Source organism: Megachile rotundata, chromosome 13, assembly GCF_050947335.1.
Source record: "Megachile rotundata isolate GNS110a chromosome 13, iyMegRotu1, whole genome shotgun sequence".
NCBI classification, from domain to species: domain Eukaryota; kingdom Metazoa; phylum Arthropoda; class Insecta; order Hymenoptera; family Megachilidae; genus Megachile; species Megachile rotundata.
The window spans coordinates 14569621-14589647 of NC_134995.1; the positions used below are offsets into that span (position 1 = coordinate 14569621).

At 44.5% G+C, this 20027-nt stretch overlaps 1 protein-coding gene across 4 annotated transcripts in view; it reads left to right on the plus strand.

Moving 5' to 3' along the window:
- cpx (synaptic transmission protein complexin) overlaps nt 1-20027 on the plus strand; it is a 171374-nt gene that overhangs the window by 132589 nt on the left and 18758 nt on the right. For all 4 annotated transcript variants that reach the window (XM_076539321.1, XM_076539322.1, XM_012288539.2 and 1 more), the window contains one exon: nt 15282-15445. In XM_076539321.1, coding sequence (XP_076395436.1) covers nt 15282-15445 — 164 coding nt within the window. The remainder of the gene's footprint in view (nt 1-15281; nt 15446-20027) is intronic.

Genomic DNA, 20027 nt, shown 5'->3' on the forward strand with positions numbered 1-20027 from the left:
CGATAAACCTCCGCTCCCTCGGGTGATACATAATTCGCGAGACAAACGCGCGAAATAACTTTCCGTGTTTGATCAAACAATCGTACTCTTTCAACGGTGTACGAGACGATAGTCATAGGACGTGGACAATGACTTAAGCTTTGATCGCTGAAGTAGAAGGTTGCCTGGGAGAAAATGCAGCGTAGGAAAACACGCATTGTACCTAATTCTCGCGAGGAGTAGCGATTTTTGAGACAAAGAATGACGTAGGCAAAGGGGACGCTTGCTATAACGCTCGAGATTCACCGCGCATTATGCTCAGTTTGCGCGCGAGTTTCTCCAGGAGAAATGGCAACGTAAGGGAAAGAAATACTCGCGTATTACGCGGTAAGTAACGAGGTCTCCTTCCTTCGCGTTGCCGTTTTCCTTAAAAGAGCGCCACCACTCGTGCCAGTTGAACACGATGAACGCTAACTCTCGAGTAGCAAGCTGTCTCCTTCCGACAAAGGTCATAGGCTCCGCGTTAAAGTTGCAAACTGTTCTCTCGAGTGAAATGCGAGGAAGGGGCGGGCGATATTTAGAATCGGTGCAAGACGGAAATCATCGATTTTGTAGGGTAGGAAGCGAAGGCAGTCTACGGAGCGTAATAGGGGTGGAAGCAAAATTTTCGCTTATTCGACGAGGCTGGTCACGTAACGAGCGGGAATATATGCACGGCGGGAGCCGCGAAATCGATTGTCCGCGTGAAAAGAGTCTGCGAAAAACGTGACCAGCCGTAAACGAAGTCTGTTTGCCGGTGAAATTAATTTTACAGGTAAATGCGTGAACGTTGGGGGAAGGGTTGGGGAACGGCCTTCGAAAATCAGCCTATCGTCCGCGTTACATCGGTTTAGACTCGACTAACGATTTTCACTGACACGCGTGCGAGCCGCGAGGAATAGCGTGCGGCTTAATTGGAGGAAAGCTTTTTGGCACGAGGTGAACTATGCTCCAAAGGATTTAGAATTTCAAACCGCTATTCAGCCGCCCGATATTTGCCGAGCATCGATTCCGAGCTTCCGCGTTTTATTTTCTGTTATCGTGCCATAATTACGTCTATCGACGAGCGAATTAGGTTTCTTTGTTGGAACAAAGTAACGTGATTGCATGAAAACTTGTTTACCGAAGCTCTCTAATTGTAATTGCGATGGATAGCTTTCTTCGACGAAGAGCGTTCTGACAATTAACGATAGACGCGTTTGGATAACAAAACGAGTCAATAGAAATTGAACAGCGAAGAAATTTCTGTCGTTTCAAACGCGAACTCTGGTATTTGTCCTTTCGACGAATTTGATTGTTTCGGTATTAAATATTTCCGTGAAAGCATACTCGGTTAGTGTTCCTAAAACATGTGAAAATACCGCTCGCATGAATTCGACAAAGGTTAGTGGAGATGCGAGAAATGCGCGCAAGTATTTCGTGGAAATATATTCGCGAACATAGAGCGGTTTAAAGTAGCAACAATTCTGGAACGGTACTGGTCCGTGCACAGCACGATTCCAATTAAATCCACAACGGATAACAGTGTTCGTCGAATTAGGATAGAACCGGGTAAGGGTATCTAACTCTCTGCTAACTACGAGAACCGGAAGTCGGACAATCTGTCCCACGAACTGAATTTGAATTTCGATCTCTCTAAACATCGTTACTGCCTGAGAAAGAGCTTGATCGGCTATTAAATTTCACTGTACTCGTCGTTTTCGTATCGATTCCTTCGGTTTATCTACTCGAATATCAATTTTATCGCCACGCGTTGATCGCGATTAATTCCCCGGGGGCTAAAAAGTGAACGATCGTTGAACTCGCCTTGCGAAAAAGTGAGAGTAAACGGAGGCTGATTCGATGCAGGAATAGCGATAAAGATAAGTTTTACAGTATCGTTATGAAGCGTTAAACAAAACGATCCATTCGCAGGATGCTAATAAAAAGCCCTCTAAAAGCATTCGATATTTCATTGTTGAATTTATCGGGAACTCGCAGCTGGGATTTTCCGAACGAACAAAAATGTTCGTTCGAACAGCAGGATCGTTCGTTTCGAGCTTGTATAATTTGATTGATTAAACGAACACCGAGTGCAACGTGACACGAAAATATAGAATTCAATGTGTATTTTCTGGGATTCAATTACAAACAGCACCACAAATTATACTGTAAATAACGCGCTTTAAAATGCTATCTTACTCGCTCGACAACCAAAGGCGAAGTCCCGTCAAACTTTCGGCATTTTTTAATTAACAATGAATAAACAATGCGATGAAACAGTAAACTCGTCGTTAGCGTAGTCCTCCATTGTTGCCTCGCAATTAACTTTCAAGCCGTGATCCTGTGAAAGCGAGAGAAGTTTGGATTACCGTAATATCAGACTTATTAATTATAATTTAATTAATGCACAAAATAATTCGATGTGCTCTGCATGAAATTTTCTGAGAAGCATTTCTTTTCGTTTTTTTTCCGCTGATCTTCTTCGAAGGATAATCAACCGTCGAATAGAAGGATGTTAATTAACAGTTTTGCGTCGAATTTTGGAGTAATTAATGATCGGACGACGTGACAGGCAAAATTCGGCCCTTATCGACGTCTCTAAATTAAAATTTTATTTCAACGGAGAAGCAGCTAATTGAAAACGAACTAATTGACGGTTCCGCGGTAACAACTCGCGATCAATCTTTCCGAGGGCTTTGAAAAATCGCGTTGTTGCTCCGTCAAAGAAATTCGACGACAACGTGCAAAGCTTTTACGCGGAAACGTTCGTTACTTTGGAAGCTTAGAATCTGGCGCTTTCGTAACGACAGTGGACTAAAATTTAATCTGTTTTTACTTTTCCGCGCAAGCACGGCACAAAAAGTATGCGAGAACGCATAAAGATTCCGCATCGGGACATCGAGTATTTCAGAAGCTTAAAATCTAATACTCTTGCAATTAGTACGCGGTAGAATGAAATTAAATGTTCAGCAAATTAAGTGGTCGACGCTTTTCGCAAAAATTTAGCGGAAACTTTTACCACGATTCCCAACAATTTTACACCGAGTCATCGAGGATTTCAGGGATTTAACGCGTCGAAATATAAATTGCCATATTTTCAATTAACGAGTGCGAGACGATTTTTACCAGATTTTCCAAACCGAATGCGGCTAAAATTAGAGCCCCGGTGAAAAAACGTCTTTTCCTTCGCGAAAAGGAGGACGTAACTCGTACAGCAATTTTCGGGCGGAACATCTCCGTTCGCAGGTTCGTCGAACTTTCCTGATTTCGAACAGTGGAATCCTGAACGGTCACGTGCGTGCTGGATCGCGCAATTAGAAACGGCTAATCGTTAGATCGAAGCAACCCGATAGCGTTCACGCGAGAGAACTCGGAACTATACAATTAATCCTCGAACGTGAGGATTATCCTTATCCTGACGTAGCAATAATTCTTGCTGTATTTTGCTAGTAGCTGCCTAGTCGTACGCTTATCTCGTTTCGACCGTTCAGCCAGTCCAGAATAATTTAAAAAGATTATCTGACCAGAACTAGTTAAACCCTTAGCAGAGCTTCCGTCCATTCCCGAAAATTCTCTGCCTTTAAACCACCGAATCGACGGAGCACGATCTTAATTCTCACGCGCATATAGGTCGCAAAGCACCCTCTTATCGCTGAAAATTATTATAAGTTGGATTTTCGCAGCTTTCCGAGCAATTTTATCGAAGGCCTGAAATCTCGGATTCCGGTCGAAAAAGCACGATTCTATCGAGTGGAAGAAAAAGAAGGCAAGCGTTAGCCGGTTAATTGGTATTCAAGGATCGACGTCCGATCGGGATGACACGCGATCCCAACGTCACGTGTCAGATCTCGGTGAACTGCTGAGGTTTCCCTTTGACCGACCTCGTTGGTTATGCGTCACAAAAAATAGACTCTTTACGTGCACAAGCTGGCCTACTTCTTCTTTCGAACGGTTCAAGCATTCACCGTTGCTCGCGAAAAGAGACCCTCTTCGTCAGCGGTTCCCAAGCCGAAAGAAAATACGTTTCTTGGTCGTTTCAAGACGAACACGTACGAACCCTCCTCCACGTTTCGAGCGTATCTTCGTCGTCGATAAACAATCCTTTCGTTAATAACAAAACGAGAGGTCGAAAACGTGTCGTTCAGAAATTGGAACTAATTTCGACCGTGACACGGAGGATACACCTTCTCAAAGAGGATTGTTCGCATCGACGGTGTAGAATGTAGAAGCACCGTGTAAGCGTAGTTTGGCCTAAAAAGCAGCCTAAGGCTTCCTTTTCGAGTGCTGCTAACCACTGGCCTGTCGCGTGACCCGTATTTTTTTAACGACGCTCACGAACGAGCTCTCGGTATCGTGATAAGCGACAACCGCTCGAGCACAGCCTGATCCTCGTCCGAAAGCACGATGAAAATGAATCGTTCTTCTTTCACCGCTCTATTCCTCGCGCACCGTGTGTGTCGCGATTCCGGTGCGTTGGTAGAGTCGCGGAAAATAAATAGAGAAAAATGAGACTCTTCGGTAAAGTTGTCCGACAAGCTCGTATTTCGCTTTACCCTCTGTCTGTTGCGAGGATCGTGCTTTTAATAAAGCGATAACATATTAACCTCTTGTCCCACAATATCGCGCTCGTATTTTTATTGCTAATTTCAGGTTCCATTCTATTTATAATCTTTCTTCGGTCGCATTAATATTGCAGCTGTAATTGGCTAGCCGTATGTGACGCGAGTGTACAGAAAAACAGAGATCTGTTTTCTCGGAGCAGAATACTGTAGGGAATACACGGATCGAGAGAACGATAATAGTCGAAACTCGCGTGAAGAAAAAGAATCCCGCAGAACTTGAGAGTTAAGCTGGTTACTCGATAACTTTATTAGCTCTCGTTAATAAAACATTGAAGCTCGGTTAGCGTTCGTTTATTCCTGAGTGAATAGAAGACGGACACTGTTTCGTAATTACCCTTTGCGAGGTGCCCGTTAATCGCGAATCCGATAAATAAATTGAGGGAAGAACGAACGCCATTAAGTTGCGTTTGTGCCCAGTCCTCGTTAGATTTACGATTTAAATATAGAACGAAGGTGGATTTGAAAAGTTTCTTTCTGAAAAACTGAGACGACTCTCGCCCCATTAGGTCAGCAGAGTCTTTAGAAAAGGCTCTGCTCTTAGGAAGGCGCTCCGTAAAAATCAACTTCCGTGAATGTATTCTTCCGAGTCCACGAATGTCGGAGGAATCTTTTAGCGACAAGTACAAATACCGAAAAGACGACTGAAAAAACATCGCTTTAACCCGTTGAAAACACAAGGGGAATTCCGAGCGATCTACTTTGGAGCAGCCTGTAACGTCGGGCGGATCCGTTTAACCAAACGAACGCGTCTGACAAAGGAACGCGGCAAACGAGGCGGCTGAGAAAAATGCCTTCCACGGTGCCGAGTCTCGAGTGTTGGCTTCTTCGCGAACAGCATATCCTTCACGTTGGTCAGCCAGATGCTTGACCTACTCGTACTTTGAGCTCGCACCCTCGAGCTCTATTCGTGACAAGGTCGTGAAACGTGTCGTGGTCTCTTTCGCTGATAGCTGGTCCGCTTGAACGTATCGTGTACACTCGTTCCCGTTAAACAGAGCTCGTGATTCGAGACTTTAGCGAATACCGAACCGAAAATCTTGAGGGTCTCGTGCTTAACGAGCTGAGAGCTCCGATCTAACCTCTTCCTCCGAAGAATCGCGAGTTAACCTTCGATGCAAATTACTGAAAAATAAGAAACTAGAATAACACGGATTATTGATTCTCCAATATCGTTTGCAAAATTACAAGACTTTGCTCGTATACGAAAAGAAAACGAGACAGTTGATCTTCTCTTTGGTTGGCTGGCAATCAGGACGAAGGAGAGCAACGTTGATTGGCACGAAGTAGCCGTTAATCAGTTGAAAACGATCCAGCTTGGCGTCGTAGCGAGAAAAGCCAGGCCACGACTTGGCAATTTCGCGAGAGTAACTGGAAACAAGTTGCTCACTCACGGTGACGACAGAAACGAAGGAAGAGACAGGGAACACGGAAATGGGAAGAGAAATTACCCAGCTATTGTGACAGGCAAAGCGAGTCCGCAGCTCGGTTCTCTCCTGTCGAGACACAAGTATCATCTCTTCCCGCGTTTCCGTCTGAACGAAGTTATCGCGGCCGACAGAAATCAATAGGACTAATTCTAGGACGTGTCGCGAATACGAGCAACTTCGGGACGCCTCTGTTTTCTAACTGTGTTTCCACGGCTAATTACGAGCCACTCGTGGCACCAACTTAACGGTAAATGGGAGAAGACGGAGACTCGTATTTGGTCGATGTTAAAGGTTCATCCCCTTCGTGCGACCTCTTGTTCCGAAGGAGTTTGTAGACCTTGCGAGCGAGGATTCTCGTCTCGATGAACTCCTGCCCGCCTCCGTTCTACGACTTTCCCCAAATTTACGTAACGAACATCGAACTTTAAACAATTACCTCGTTTTCTTTTCGCGTCGGAGTTTACCGACAAATAAAATGTTCGTTTCAACACCGATACGATACGTTTCGAACGCGAATTCCATTAAACGTGCATTAACGAATGATCCGTGGAGAACCCGTGGCAAGATCGATAGGTTTAACAGCAAATTCAAGGAGATGCGATTAATTATGTCAGAGTGGCTTAATCAAGACTACTTGACTCGAGCTTATGGCAACCATACGCTTGTTAGTCGGACGTAACCTTGTAAACGTGTCACGTGAATGTCAGATTATGCTCGCTTCGTCCAGCTATCGATTAGCGATTACGATCCAGTCATTTAAGACAATGCAGATAATGATAATCCCCTGCTGATTATTCCACCGTCTCTGTCCGCCCGAAGACAATCGATACGATTCGCTGTCGAACACGCGTGTTAGATCGTTTATTTCAGATTTTCGTATACTTCGATGCTCCGTCGTTAATAATCCACGAGTCTTGTCGGATACGTAGCAGTCGATGTGTTAGCAAGATTGATACGACAGTAGCGGACGTACCGTGGTTCCCTCGCGCCCGGTCGCACGTCTGTTTGCGTTAATGTCGGACAGCGAAACCGATGTTTTATGCATGAACGGAAAAACGTCTGGACAATTTGTTCCTGCCCCGTGGCGCGAGTTTTCCTCGAACTTTCGTCCTTCCTCCTCTCGCCAAGCTCGCTTCTCGATTCGGTTTCGCGTCTTATCTGGCCGAGCTCGGTAAGAACAAGAAGAAGTAGCGTAATTCCACTAGGAACGGGAATTCGAGCCGGAAGGGAAGTCCGATTTCCTTGAACCGCGAGATCCGATTTCGATGCAAATCTGCCTCCTCCGAGCACAGTTTTCGTCGATCGGGATTTCGGGATTACGCGCGGAAGATAAAAAAAACAACTGTCCGTTAATCGAAAATCGATCGTCGCCAGGGAGAGAAGCATAATATCCGGGTTTTGTTCCCGTTGGGAAAAACTAACGAGTTAACATTAATAAGCAAAAAAAAAGTTCGACAAACGCGTCGTTCTCCGGCCGAAACGAACCGCTATGAAAAATCTTCCGCGTCCACGAATCGAAATCAGCTTTCCACGGGTCAAAAGAGAATACGCGTGCCGCAACGTTTCTGTTTGTTTAGCAAACATGCCGAGTTCCCCTGAAATTGCTTCCTCGATGTTTTCCGGCGTCAACCCCGAAATTTGTCGGTTTCGAAAAAATCTTGAACCGCGCGCGACGGTAATCGCATCGTCGATCGTAAAAGGATTCGGAAGCTTCTGGCCGTGAAAACAGGATCGATCGCTGTCGCTCCACGCCCAGCAATTCCACGCGTGGCAATTCCGCGTCTTGTATTGTCGCGACACGAGTTTCGATATCGAGCGAACGAGCAACGCGTTATCGAGCTCGTTCGTCGAATCTGCATTTTAACTAAATTTTACGATGTTAACCGTTGCGTGGAATGGATAGACGGCCAGTTAACGAGCACGAAAAAGATCCGTACGGGCGAATCTGGATAGAAAGATTGAAGCAGACTTGGTAATGCCGTCCAATCATCGCCAAGCGAGGCGATGCACCTGATGACGGGGAAACGAGTTTACGCCGATTTCAAAGGAATCCCAGACATCGTTTGCGAGACAGCGATCGATTCTTTCGCCCGACGCGTTCTTGTTTTCGGTCTCGATGAAGGGCTTGGCCGGACCGAGAAAACGAGAGGATTATTCGCGAGCGAGCGAACGTTGCAACGAATCGGCGGAGAAACAGCGAGATACGAGTTAGAAGGAAGAATCGATGCGGAACTACGGTCGCAAATTTGATTTTCGCCTACGCGCCGGGCGGATTCGTCTTGTTCGCAATTTCTAGCTTGGCCTGGTAAATTGTCACCGAAGGCGGGGCCAAGTTTGCGACGCGATGTAACTTCGAAACGACGAGCTCGATGGGATTTCAAAAATGCAATCGAGTTTGTCGCGTGTTAATTGAAATGGGATTCCAAGGTGTTTCGAGAATTTAGAAGGAAGCTACAGTTGTTGATTCCCGTCACGATTCCCTAGTCGAAACGACTCGAAACTGTTCGACGATCGTTGGCGCAACGCGAGACAACGGTTATTAGACGCGTATCGAAATGTCGCCTTCGGATACGAACGGATTATTCGTCGAATCGTCTCGTTTAATTAAACGATGCTCGATGTCTGTCGTCGAAGAAGACTACCGGATTATAGGCAAATGGATGCTTCGAATAGCCGACTTTTCGAGAGCTACAATTTCGGATTATAATAGTTGGGAACGCTTAGAAGTTGGAAACAGAAGCGGTGCGTGGGTTAACGTATCCATTAAAACAGTGATATCTAGCGGTAACGCTTGTAACATGTAATTTAACATGTACCGCTCCGAAGCCATCCAATATTCCTATCCTCGTTAGCATCTAGTTCTCGTGTGTTTACCGAAATGATTGGTAGCCGGCGAAATTGGCTCCTCCTGAATCCTAAATTCGATTCAATTCTTCTTCTCTCTCCCTTATATCTGGCCTCAACTTTCGTGACTGACAACCATGAATTACTCTTCGACCTACTAATTTACTCCCTTTCTCCTCTCTTTTCTTCACGGTCGGAACTCATAATTTCCCTTACGGTTTTTACATCGATCACGGTTATTACGAGAACTTGAAACGCGACATACGATAGCTTTTTCTACGATAAATTGTAATAGTCGATCGCTTTGTCCAACGATGGAATTCCAATTGTGATTTTCTCGATTCGACCGAGCAACGTTATTTAACGTTGATTAGCCGAACCTCGAAATTGACTGGAATTTAATTAAAGAAAATTGCAGCGAACACGATGTTTAAAAGATATATACGTCAAACCGTACGTACTGGATTTATTAATTACACGGTTACATTAATTGAACGAATGAAATTCCTAACGCGGTGCGCTTCGGAGAGTAAAGTACGTGCGCGCGTATTCTTTCTCGTCGTAATTAAAATTTATTTCGTTAAATAATCGACTGTGCAATTTTTGCGCGTTCCGCGATTCTGACTATCGCCGAGTTTGTAACTTTGTCTTTGCTCTCGCGAATTACCTTCGCCGTGTAATTAAATCGAACACTTTTTCCTGGACAATGAGCAAAGTATTTTTTCCTCGATTGTTTTATAACGATATATTCGAACGATTAGCGGAGAATTCCGTTCTTCGATGTGCCGAGAAAAAACATGTAACTGGAAGGTTTCTAGATTTTCGAATGTTTGATTCGAAAGGATCGTGTCGTGGAAAACAAAAGGGAAGCTGCAATGGTCTACTGGTAACAACTTTTTCGTTAACGCACGAGATTCCGTGTAAACCGCACCGAGTTCGGAATAACTTTTTTTTTCATCATTTTCCACCGATGAAAGTTTCGCGTTGCAGCACACGGCTTTCCGGCGATTTTCAGCTTTGAATTGAAAAAACTGACTGGTTGGAAACGCGACACGACTCGTCGTGTTTTCGCAGTTTCCACGTTATTGTTGGCTGTTTTCATTTAGGAGGGTTCAAAGTTTCTCTAAACGCGTAGTCGAATTTGCGGTTTTCTTCTCGAATTTTATTCTTCATTGACGGACAGTGTCGTTACGATTCTATAAGAAGTCTTAATGGACTAAATTCTTAATTACCGAACTAGGGTTAAAATCCTAAGCTCGCCTGGTTCTGACTTTAATGAATTTTTTAATCAATTAACGAGAAGGAAGTTGGAACGCGTCGGAGGATAAAAGTTTGAATATTTTAAAAATTCTACACGAGCTTTGCCGTAAAATCTTGAGTCGTTCAACAGTCTTCCATGAATAATGGTTACGAACAGTTGGTAAGAAAGTTGGTGGAAGAGCGTTTTCTACATTTACACTTTCTCGGATGTTCGTTCTCCCCTACATTTTTACGAGAATCACAAAGAAGACGCTTTCTTCGCTGACTATTATTGCGATTATAAAAGAATGGCGCGATTCCCGCGAGGGGAACGAGGCAATTTTTCGTCGGAGCCGTAAAATATCGATAGATATATAAAGTGAATTGGTCGGTTGATTAGTAACCCCCGCAGCGCGTGAAAAGAATCGATGATAAACGGAATTTCTGTCAGCCGACTGAGACAGAGAGCAAAGAATGGAGAAACGTTAGATGAAGATTGCTTTTTCGTTTGCTTTCATTCTACCGCCGCATGGGATGATTACCGATGACTATCGAGGCCAGCGTTGTTTCCTTTGCTCTTGCCACGCTTTATGCTTCGCCTTCTTTCTACTTGCTCCCACCGTTACGCCGGTATTCACTGAGAAAACATCGCTGAATTTATCCTCGAGTATCCACACTTCGTCGTCGCCGTCGACGACATAGTCGTTGTCGTCTGGATGGCGAACAAAAAACAATGGCGACTTTACAGAGATCGCGAGCAGCGGTTTTCCATTTTCCTCGTCAAAGTCCCTTTTCGAAAGCCTCCCTATCGTTCTCTTACTCTTTTGTTTATATTCCCGAGATTGAAACTCCGTTGTACGTCTGTGACGTTCCTCTGTCGGTTCGAAACTGGGTCATTTTTTTCGCAAGACACGGAATTACCGGGGGGAAACGCGAGCTTACGTCTCGGAAAAGTCGGGAGAGACCGCGACTCCTACTAATTGTACGCGTGGAAATTTAATGCGTGGCGTGATTCCCGGCTAAACGAACGAGCGCGTTAATTGGAGTAACGCGTGCGCTCGGAGGAAAATATTGAAATTATCAGGAGCAACGAGCGCGATGCGGCAACTCGGAGGGATCGCGTGAATTATTAAAGAAAAAAAATTCGTCGTAGGCCGGATTTAGCGACTGCGTCGTTTCGCGTAATGATCCGAGGCGCGGATTCGCGAGAACAAAACGGCAGCTGCTGCGACGTAGCGGACTCTTGGCCTACATGCAAAGACAGGAAAAAAAGGACGGGCCTCCGCTCGAAATATCGACCAGAAACCGTGGATGACTTCATCGCGTGTGTCGTTTTTAAATCATCGCGGCGAGTATTGAAATCCGCGGCGCAAAAAGAGTAATTTCGTGGCAAGATTTTTTGTTTCGGTCATTCGGTCCGCGTCGGAAAAATTAATGAATCCTTTTCTCAACATGAAAATTCTCAACATTGTTAATAACGCTTCGACAATTTTGTTGCTCCGGTGAAAGTCGCACTCGACCCCGGCATCGACGATTCGTCGAAATAATGTGAACATATTTCGCGTATCGCGAAAGCTCTTAAACATAATTAGCTGCGTATCGTGTTCGGTCGAGAAGAGCCTGCATAAAAGGCGTGCGGCTGCTTCGAAAACGTGCAATCCATTTAACTAATGGGTAGGGTGATACTTTTACGAGGTACAAAGTTCCGCGATCGATAATTTCGATAAAAATGTAGATAACCGGGGGTCCGCGTCTAGTGGACGATCTCGGGGCTATGGCGCGAAACGTGAAACGACCCGGAGCCGCGAAAATGTCGCTGCAAATGACTATGCTTCTCCTTGGTCGCTCCATTTGCACCGGGACGACAATTGTCCTCGTTCGCTATTATGGTCGTTCTTGTTGCGCGATCGCCATCCAACGGACGACGATCCGACGCGTGGAACGAGGCGGCAAACTTCTCGTAAATCGACCCGATAAAATAACCGCGCCGAAATCTTTTGTCCCTGCCCTCCACCGAGATCACTGCCTTTGGCAAATTTGATCCTTTCCACTCGAAAATTCTTCTCTCGTAAACTAACCTGCTCGAATTTTCGACTTTGGACTAATCTGTTTTTCCTCAAAATCAATTTCATCGTTTATTATAGTTATTACATGGTTTATAACTGGGCCAGACAAACGTTCGAGACGAAAGAGCCGTTCAAAGGAAAGAGGGTGGAAGAGAGAGAGCTCGATTCCAGGACAAAATAAGTGAATTTAATTAAACTGGGTAGGATGAATGAACGTGCGACCGAACGAGCAAAGAGATAAGTAGATTTCCCCTTGGGAACGAATTTTTTTGTTCGAACAGCACAGGGTAAAGAGACGGAATCAAACAAAAACGATAAGATAAGAACGGTGTAATAATGTAAATGCACCGCGTACGCTGCATAAACGAGAAGATAACGAAACTTAAACGCGAGCTCGCTAAGCGGAAGGGAACGATTAAGTGGCGTAGCGTTGAGAACCAGCCGGCATAATTAATTAATTGAACAGAGCACGTGGCTGAACTTACATGAAAATGGGGAACAACGGAACGAGGAAAGAAAGAAAAAGGACGGGGGATGTGCGAGTTATTAAGTGCTCTGGGTCAATTACGTAACCGGCTTCTCTCGGTTAACGAATCTCTTAACGCCCTGATTGCCGCGAAAAACCCCGCTGAAACCTCTATCGGATAACGATTGCATTTTCCTACCAATCTGTCCTATTACTTTTACGTTTATCGATAATACAAGGAACGAAACGAAATCGGAAACCATTCGCCACGAAATTTTCGTTTCGTTTACGGAAAGGAAACAAAAGGCGAGAGGATACATGCAGGTCGAAAAATAAACAGAGAAGAGAGGGGAAGAGACAGAGAATGAACATAGTCGCTGGCTCGGACTTCAAAGTACCTTTCCAGCACGCGGAAACCAATGGTGGCGGGAAACAGTGCAAATAGATGGGACGAGGAAAGAAAAGGAAAATGGTAGACGGCGCCGGGACAGAAGTAGTATTAATTTCCTCGAGCCCGGAGGTCCTGGCACATCATTCTCCGCCAGACACCAAGAAAGACGAATCCCTTTCGCTTCCCTTCGACCAAGTCCGTCTGCGTCCTCTCGATATTGCCAACATTATACACGCTGGAATTCTTACTTTGAAGCGTAACCACTTTTACGCGATGCCGCGAGCATTCCACGACAATCGTCCCGCACTGAATAATTCGATATTTAACTTACGCGTTGACACGCGACGTTTCGCTGCACCCTAATATCGTCGAATTCCTCTTCGCCGTCGAAAGATTTACGGAACTTCTTTCGCGAAAGGGGTTCTTTCCGTCGAGAGAGTTAGGGAGAGTTGACCACGGACGAGAGTTAATGGTCTATTAAAGTCTACTTTATCCCGCGTCTGACCAAACACCGCTATTTCTACTGTGCCGGTAAACGCGTTAGCGCGTATAGCCGTATCGAGTACCGCGCAGTAAAGTAGCTTGCAATAAAGATAGACCGGCAACTTTTGCGCGATATAATCGTCGGTAATATTCGTTATAAACGTAGGAAAGTTGCTCGAGTTAAAACCTTGTTAACTAGCTGTTGAAATCGGGCGACAGGTCGTCGTGCACCGTACACGTTTCTCATGACAAATGTACGACGTACCGGAGACACCGTTTCGCGCCGAGGCGTTAAAAATTCGCGTGCACGCGGATTATCAACGCGAAACGGTCGTTCGTCTTCGTCTCGGCTCGTCGAATCTGTTCTCGCGATCGCGAACTCCCGTCGCGAATATTTGCATGCCTGAAAAGAGCATTACAAAAGACAAATTCTCCCTTCTCCAGCTGTTTACCATTAATTCTCCAGCATCCGGTGGCAGGTCGAACCGAGGGAAGTTGAAAGTATCCGGAGCTAACGGATTCGCAAACAACTTTCTTATTTTTACATGGCGAAGGAGAGTATCGCGTTACGGGAGAGAAAAAGCGAACAGGGCAGCCATGTTTCCGCTGTAAACACGATTTTTCCTTACGGAAGGAACGCTTGCCGTGGATTTCCCTCGTTGGACGAGTAATGGCCAAGGAACTGTTCACGAATCCGCGTAATCTTTCGGTAAACTAATAAAACTTCGTTAAGACCGGACCAAAGCTCCTGGTATTTCCATCCGTGGCTTTACGAATGAAAGGCGACCGATTTTCTCTCTCCATTTTTTTTTACTTTCCATCTCTCCGTTACGGTTACCGAACGTGAATTCAATTATGAACGTCTACGAAGGCGGAATGACTGCTCCAAGAGGGACTCAAATCGAATTAATTTCGAAAGAAGCCCGAAATCCACTCTGGTACCTTCCTCGTTCTTTGCTTCAATATTTTTCTACCGGATCCTAAACGTGACTTGACCAACGCCGAATCAAGAATATTGCAATTCCGTCGACGTGCAATCAACGAAAATTAAAAAGAGCAGTCTGCCAGATATTTTTCGTTGCCTGCTTCGTTTAATTTTTAATAATTTATTTGGACCAAGTAATGATTTTCAATCGATAAAAGCGTAAAAAAGAATGCGTCGTTAACGATAGAAGAGCGTGGCGAATCGATAAAAAGCAATAAACGCGAAAGTTAGTTAACGTGCTCTCGAGTTCATAAAGAATTAATTTGAACATAAAGGATATCGATATCGTTCCGTCGTTCGTCAATCGAGGAAAGAACAACTTTCGAACGATGTTCAAAGTGGCTGGTATAATAGCAGCTGATCCCGCATACACTCCGAGTAGATATAGCGAGCTGGATGCACGTTAGTTAGGAAGAAACTTTCCTATCTGTCACGACAATCGATCGAGACTTCTCTATGGCGAAATAATTTTCCCTGGAAACTTGACGTTCCTCTGCAATAGCGTATAAACTACCGGGGTATAGCATCCTAGCTATCAGGCTGATTTACAATGTTTGCTTCCAAGGGTAAACCGTTGGTTTATCGTGCTCTATTATACCCGCCAGAAGTTTGTACATAACGAGTATAACTGGAATGAAACAGAACCTAACTGTTGATCAAACAGCCTCTCGCGATTGATCGACGGTTGAACAGCTTGATTGAAATATAACTTTAGGAGCAGAATTTTTATTAAAAAAATCGTTTCTTTTGTTCGACAGGAGCCGTAGGTGGCGAAGGCGGAGACGACGATGACAAGGAGAAGGAGGAGGAGGCCGAAAGAGAAAGGCAAGAAGCCATCAGGGAGGCTGAGGAGCGAAGGAAGGAGAAGCACCGTAAAATGGAAGAGGAGCGAGAGAAGATGCGACAAGAAATCAGGGACAAGGTAGGACCTCTTCGTAAACACCTTCGATGAAGGGCGAGAGTTTTTATACGCGGAAGAACTCTTTCGGTAAACTTTAACCGGTTCGATTCGAACGATAGTATGCTCCAGATGAATCGATCGATATACGGTAAACAATTCTGCCGAGGATAAATAATCCTCCGAATGATCGATCGTCCGAACCGCGCGTGGAATCAGACCGCATCAATTACGATTGCGTGGCAAGGAAATTACTCGGCTTTGATATCTGGCAAGTTGGAAAAATCATATGTAAAGAGAAAAGTAATAATTTGCTAACGCTTGTCGAGCGATCTATTAATTAGAGGACAAAGCAAAGCGTTACTATTTAACAGCCGCCCCGATGTCTCTGGTGATTCGGAATGTCAATAGGAAATAGAGCAATTATATAACGAAGCTGATGCCGTCGATCGTGTATACTAGTCGCTATTTTGTCGACTGCAATCAGGCTAATTAGACTTGCTCGATGATACGTAACCGTTTGATCAACGAGAACCATTGTTCACCGGTTGTCCGCGGTCTCGTAATCGTCCCCGATAATGACACTAACGAATAATCTCTTCTCGACGCGTGATTATTTTCACGCCACGATTCTGCAAACTTTCCAAACTACCCGGCAACCGGTTACCTGCCGCGTTCTCTCGATCGGGGAACAATGAGCGATAATGGAGGCACGTTCTACCGTTACGAACGCGAAAAATAGCCTTCATTTGACCGTTTGGCCGTGACGCGCCTCGTTATTTCCAAAACCGCTTCGCGATTTAATGCGTTTATTTTTGGGGAAATGCTTCAGGAAATTGCCATCGAAGCAACGTTCCGCGTTACCATACATTCATGCAGGGAAAACACACGACACGTGTTTCGGATCGAACAATAAACCCTGCTAAAAAAGTAAGCGTAAGGGGCAAATTTTCGCGTATCCAATCCGCTGTTACCGCTCCACCACCACGGGAGATACGGCCATTAATACAGAAAACTTTATTCGAAAATTGGAACGTTCCGCAAATACGATTTGCTTGGAACGTTCGGGAACGTGAACTGTAATTAAATCGGGCTCGATACCGGGGCTATTAGATACGTTGAATCGGGAAGGAATGTTCGATTATTTTTAATTATCCGGTACAAGGTATTTCGAAGAGCCAATCTTGAGATGGAATTTTCTGAAAGACGTATAACGAAAGCTCTTCCTGATGATCATTAGTCAAGACTCATAATCGGATTTTCTTTAACTCGGTGGTACGGATGCGATTACCAGACGAAAGCTTCCGCTTAAGAATACATCTTTATTCTCGAGAGGATCGCCGGTGTTATTATGTCTCGAGTTTTCTGCTTGAACGAGGTTCTTGCGGAAATGCCGCGCGAGTCTTTCCTAGACGATTTTCGGCATTTCGTCTAATAAGTTTTATCGATTCGGATCGAGCGATCCTCCGAGGAATATCGGAACGGTTCGGTAACTACCTCGGTGCTACCCACATCGGCGGTCAGTGTAGCCAGTATTATAGCCTATCTTCTCGGGTAAAATTCGAGCAAGATTATTTATAGCAGGGATTGGAAATTTCCCGGTGGAACGAAAATTTTCGTCGACGAAGAGTTAGGTGAAGGGATTACCGGAAGACGAGTTAGAAATCAGTGAGAACCGAAGCTCGGTAACGAGATATCCAGAGGAGGTTCGGTTCCATTTAACGAGGGAGTGATATTTCAGGAACGATACGATGCTCCAGTTCGTACCAATGCGATGCGGTTTCAATTTTCCTAATCTGTAGTTTGCGGTAAATTTTCAGGAAAGTCGATTCCAATTTCCACGCGACATCCATCCAAGATGCGCTTCTGGCCCTTCGTTAGCCCTTTCGAATCGACGCTTGTTATCGCGCTATCGATAACGTTGGAATTATCGCCAGTAAACCAAGCCCTTTCGGCAAATTCGGACGACCCTACGAGACCTATCGTTAAAATAATAGTTGATATGAATCGAGGTCCGTAATACCGTGAAACGTTGCACGTCGTATCGGAGGAGTTTCGGATAACACGAGAGGTTGTTTTTTAACGCAAATATGGACAGGACACCGATTCTGGGAATTTTCAATCGTTCAGGGACAATGGAGTATCGAATCGGTGCTTTTGAAATTGCTGAGCTACCTTCGAAAACACGTTTATAGGTGGGTAATTTTACAAGCACTCGACATCCGAGCACGACGTCGCGGTCGATTCGAGAGTTATTCGTTTAATACGTACAATACACAGGTGGACGCGTTTTTCGCGATTATTCTGTAAAGAGCCCTCGATTCCATCTGGGTCATGTCAGTGTCGCTGACTACGTCCTGACAGGACAATACATCAGGATTGACAATGGCACGATACCGCGAACGCGCGACATGTGTTTGTCCTTTTTCATCTTTTCGCTCTTTGTTCAAATCTCTCTAGTTTTTTTTTTTTTCATTCGGTCGTGTTTGTTTCCTGGTAAATCGGTCGCGTTGAAAAACTTTTCGAACGGTGGATCCGTTGTCCCTACCGATGGTGGTTTTCCGGCGAACGTCCTCGATGCGCCTCGTCTCGTTTGCGCTCTCTTCACTTTTTTTCTAATTGTACTACTCGTTTCGCTAATTACGTAAATTCGCCTTTATATCATTTGTCCCCCGTTCTATAGAAAACTTACAATTAACCCTTTTAAAATCGACGACGGAGCGTTGCAAATTAAGGTAATTAACTCGTCGACCAAATCATAAGGGAAATAATCACGTTACCGTTATTGATGCTTCATAATGCCGTTATAGCATATTACAATTATTAAACGGCAGCGTAAAACATATTAATATACCGTAATAGAGTTACAGGACATAATCGCTAAACTATAGCGCATGGCGGCGCTATAATTTTAATCGGAACACGTGTGCGTCGGGATTGAAAGGCCGTTTTAACTTTTATGGATCGAGATTATTGAAAGTATGCCGGAACAACGATTTCGCGTCTGCTATTTATACAAATGGAAACAAACGACGGTTGGATTTCAATGGAAACGTTAAAACGCCAATGGGAATTTACGTGTCTGCGCGTGTATTGCAAAGTACCAACTCACCATGGACATGCTAATGCAGCGCATTGCTCTGAATACATTGTTTGTATAATAGCGTTGAAACTTATGAACATCAGCAACTACCTTGAATGCAGAAATCGAAGCAGTTGCGAAACTTTGCTTGCATCATCGTTGCGGAACGAATTAAACGGTATTCCCAGATAATTACGAGGGTTTCTGTCAAGTCGCTCTTGTCGGCTATTTATTCGGCGCGGATTTATCGCGTAAATATTCGATAATTTTAAACATCGATCTCTCGGAGACACCGGACAAAGACAAAGAGATTTTTAATTAGGAAAATGTATTCGGAGACGCATTATATCGAATGGCAGCATCGTTCGGTTACGTAGGTTGTGCCCATTGTTTCATCGAGTCACAGTGACGAACGGATGTTGGACCGTCGCCAGTGTCTGAAGGATTTTTAATTAATTGCCCGAGTTAATTGAGGCAGACGCAAAGAGAACGCGAAATGAAACGACCTTTCTCGGTTAACGCGAATGAACCTCGCGTTTCGTTCAGGAAGAATCGTGTACTTGTTAAAATATGTATATATGACGATAGCTTTTGTTCGCCGATACAATACGAGTCTGGGCGCTTTGAAATTTCATAACATAGTTATAGCACGGTAATTATAATATGTTCAAACTGTCGAGTAGTAAATATTCTAGATAGTTCAACGTTGAACCAATAACGATTTGGAAAACTTCGCTTACCGATACGAACAGTTTCGTCGCATTGTCTTCTCGTTGACAGATTTAGCCTCGCGATTTCGAACTTTCGTATCGATTAGAGGAAAGATTCGAGAGCTAAGGAAATACGAAATACTTGACATAAATATCCCCGCCAAGCGGACGGAATAGAAATAGCTAGGCGAAACGGGAATTCTAATACGATACCTCGGAATTTATGGTTCCGGATAACCGGCAGTATATCACGATTTTTGGCAGTATTATCAAGGGAAAAAATATTCGTGTCACTGTCGCATAAACAAGCGATACGTTCTGGCGCGGTCGAAACCGTAAAATACGATCGTCGCGGATAAATGACGTACGAATCGTATTGCGATGTTTAATTATAAAAGTTGTAGCGTTCGTAAATATCTCGAACGTTTAATCAAGCTTCTGTCTATACTTGACAAGCTTTGAAAAGCATGAAATCGACAAATACAAAATGTCCTGTACAAAATGATCTTGACAATACACTTCTGGGTGATCGAAGTGGTCCTTCTCTTTAATTATGATATTTTTGAGTTTAAAACACAAGAACGGTATCGATGATAGGGTGATGGTACATTGAAAGTAAGTCGTTCGGCAGAACATCGGTTCGGATGTTCGAGGCGGAAGAAACAGCCGGTACGAGAGATTCGATAAAGCACATAATAAAACACAGTGACGCTACAGAGACGACGTCGATGGGGATTGGTCACGACAACGCGCAATAATGTCGTTCCTTCGGCAATTTCTCGAGAGGAGCGAAGCAGAAAGTCCGCCATGGTAG